We start from the raw sequence: 2,500 nt of genomic DNA, 5'->3' as shown, positions 1-2,500 counted from the left end.
GAATGTCATCTAAAATTCATCGCTATGTTAAATTTAAATCGAAGTGGCATCGAAAAAGATTTAAAGAGATGCAGAAAGTTAAAAAATATTATTCTTTGTTTACATGTGTTTTACCCTCGTCACTTTTCACGAGTCATAACCACAGAATTAATTATTGTAAGTTCAAACTAAGTTCCGATATAAAGAAGAACCCTGGTCCCATTGTGGACCCCAGTAAAACTATAATCTTGAGCACCTTACAGCCAAGGCAACTTTAGAGTATTTCGTCAAAATGCTGGACAACAGTGTTTTTGCGATGAGTTTGAGTTCTTTCATATACCACAACAATGGGCGGATTTATTGTCCTAATGATTTGATACAAATAATGGATGTTGGTAATCAGTTATATTCAAGGTTGGCGCATTCAGCTGCCTTTTTTGCTGTTGGCAGAGTTACCATCAATGTTAAGAGTGTTTGATACTGCCTAACAAATTTCTTACAGTGAGAGCTACACTGGAAATATTCATGGTAATAGTGCAATCGAGGGATACCATTACTGTATGTCTTTTCTTGGAGCTTTCGAATCGCTTATGGCTCAAAGGAGTAAGATGCATTGTTGTTGGAATCTATTGTTGTAATAATGGTGCTTTTAAAATATTTGATTCTCATGGTAGAGATTTGTATGGAAACAGTCACCCTGAAGGGACATGCGTTCTTTTAGAAGTACCGTCTGTAAGTAGTTTAGTCCAGTATATTCAAAGTTTGTATCAGATCAGTGATATATTTGAGGTAAAAGGAACAAAAATTGCTAAAGTTAATCTTAATATTGCTGAAAACAACAGCTTTTGTCCTCGTAAGCAGTGTTGTCCACTGGCACTATATTCATTGTGTTACTCTGTCATCAAGCCCTGCAGTTACTGGGATTCTAATACATTAGCTGCTATTGTGAACATTGGGACTAAATTCTACCATGGCTGGTGTATAAACAGTCATCTTACAATCAATGATTTACCTAAATATGTCAGTGACCATTTGAGGAGTAAAGGTGAAAGTGCATCTTCATGCCAAAAGTACAGGAGTGATGACCTGTGATTCAACGTTTGCCCCATATACATTTCCAGGATAAATGTATTAGTAAATTTTCTACCTATAATATACATTTGCTCACGAAAATGACTTCCTGTTTCTTCAGTGACGTCAGCATTCCAACGTTTACAAACATTTGTGAGGCTGACAAGATAAAATTTGAATACATATTTATTATGAACTATTACCTTCAAGGCATTTACATGTACGAACTGGTTTCATCAGGGATTCGCTGATTTGAAGTTTGAAGTTCCTACTTATTAAAAACCAACCTTTTACAAAAAAAAAAAACACCAGCAAAGATGATTCAACTTCATCCTAGCATTTCTTAAATAAAACATAGTAAACGGCCAAAGGATAGGCCGAATATGGCCTCTTGTTCAATACTATTCTGGATTTATCAGTGTGGAACTCACCTGAAGTTAATATATATATATAGATAGATAGATAGATAGATAGATAGATAGATATATATATATATATATTTATAGCTTTTTTCCTGCTTTCAATATTTATATATATATTGAAAGTAGAAAAAAAGCTAGACTGTTATCCCGACAGGCCTTTATCCGTCCGCATACAACTGGCCATGTTTATCGATAGAAATAGTAACGCCAGTGAAATTATACCTCGAGGCTATCACGTAGAAACTAGACACTTAAATCAAACATTTTGGATTCATTCTTGGCAGAACTAACTATTCAAGGCAAAATGTCAGGTGGTTTGGAGCATGTGGGTGGATGTGAATCAGGTGGCACAAAGCCTGGTTTTGATGTCGCCGATGAAGGTGAGTTTGACATTGCAGGTGTTACCTAAACTACTACAGAACATTTGAACGTGGCCCCCAAAATGGGTCGTTGCCCAACATGCTTAAGGATTTAAAAACTATTGACAAACATGCAACATTGTCGCCTGAAATCTCTTAACTTAGCATCATACCAGTTTGTATTGTACGTACGTCACCCGTTGTCAGTTCACTTTGATGAGAAGACGTCTGATGTCTGGATTGAGACTTCACAGGGCGCGACGAAAGTGCTGTCCGATAGCCCGGGGCGAGTGGAATGACTTGTCGGGCTAGCGTTTTCTTATCGTAGCTTGCCCGACGGGCAAGCACCGTTGCTTTCTCTTTTCTGGTGATAAATTGAGCTTTTATACCAAAAAGTGTGTCGCAGAAAGCTCCTGAGAGAAAAGGATAACGTTATGAGGCCAAATTAACGTAGCGTGACAACGTTTTGCGCCGCATTGTAGTTGCGTCCGTAAATAACGTCATGACTTTTTCTGCTTACATAAGCGACCGAAATATATTTTTTGAAATGACAATATTTGCCGACTGACAGCGTGCAGTGCAAGATAATAAGTCAAATTAAATTCCAGCCAAGTCACGGTGCAGTGGATTTTCTCGAAAATTTAGGTGCGTTTCGTTGGGAAAATCCAA

The 2,500-nt window shown here is 37.4% G+C and overlaps 1 protein-coding gene across 1 annotated transcript in view; it reads left to right on the top strand.

The window, feature by feature from the left end:
* The first annotated feature begins 1,760 nt into the window (after positions 1-1,760).
* The window catches only part of LOC138018763 (uncharacterized), a 32,917-nt gene continuing 32,177 nt past the window's right edge, over positions 1,761-2,500 (top strand). Inside the window, exon 1 of the mRNA XM_068865452.1 lies at positions 1,761-1,852. Within this exon, the coding sequence (XP_068721553.1) occupies positions 1,777-1,852 (76 nt within the window). The 5' untranslated portion in view covers positions 1,761-1,776. The remainder of the gene's footprint in view (positions 1,853-2,500) is intronic.

This window comes from Montipora capricornis, chromosome 10 (genome assembly GCF_036669925.1).
Source record: "Montipora capricornis isolate CH-2021 chromosome 10, ASM3666992v2, whole genome shotgun sequence".
In the NCBI taxonomy this organism is placed as follows: Eukaryota; Metazoa; Cnidaria; class Anthozoa; order Scleractinia; family Acroporidae; genus Montipora; species Montipora capricornis.
The sequence above is the reverse complement of the archived record's forward strand: the minus strand, read 5'-3'. Positions and strand labels throughout refer to the sequence as shown.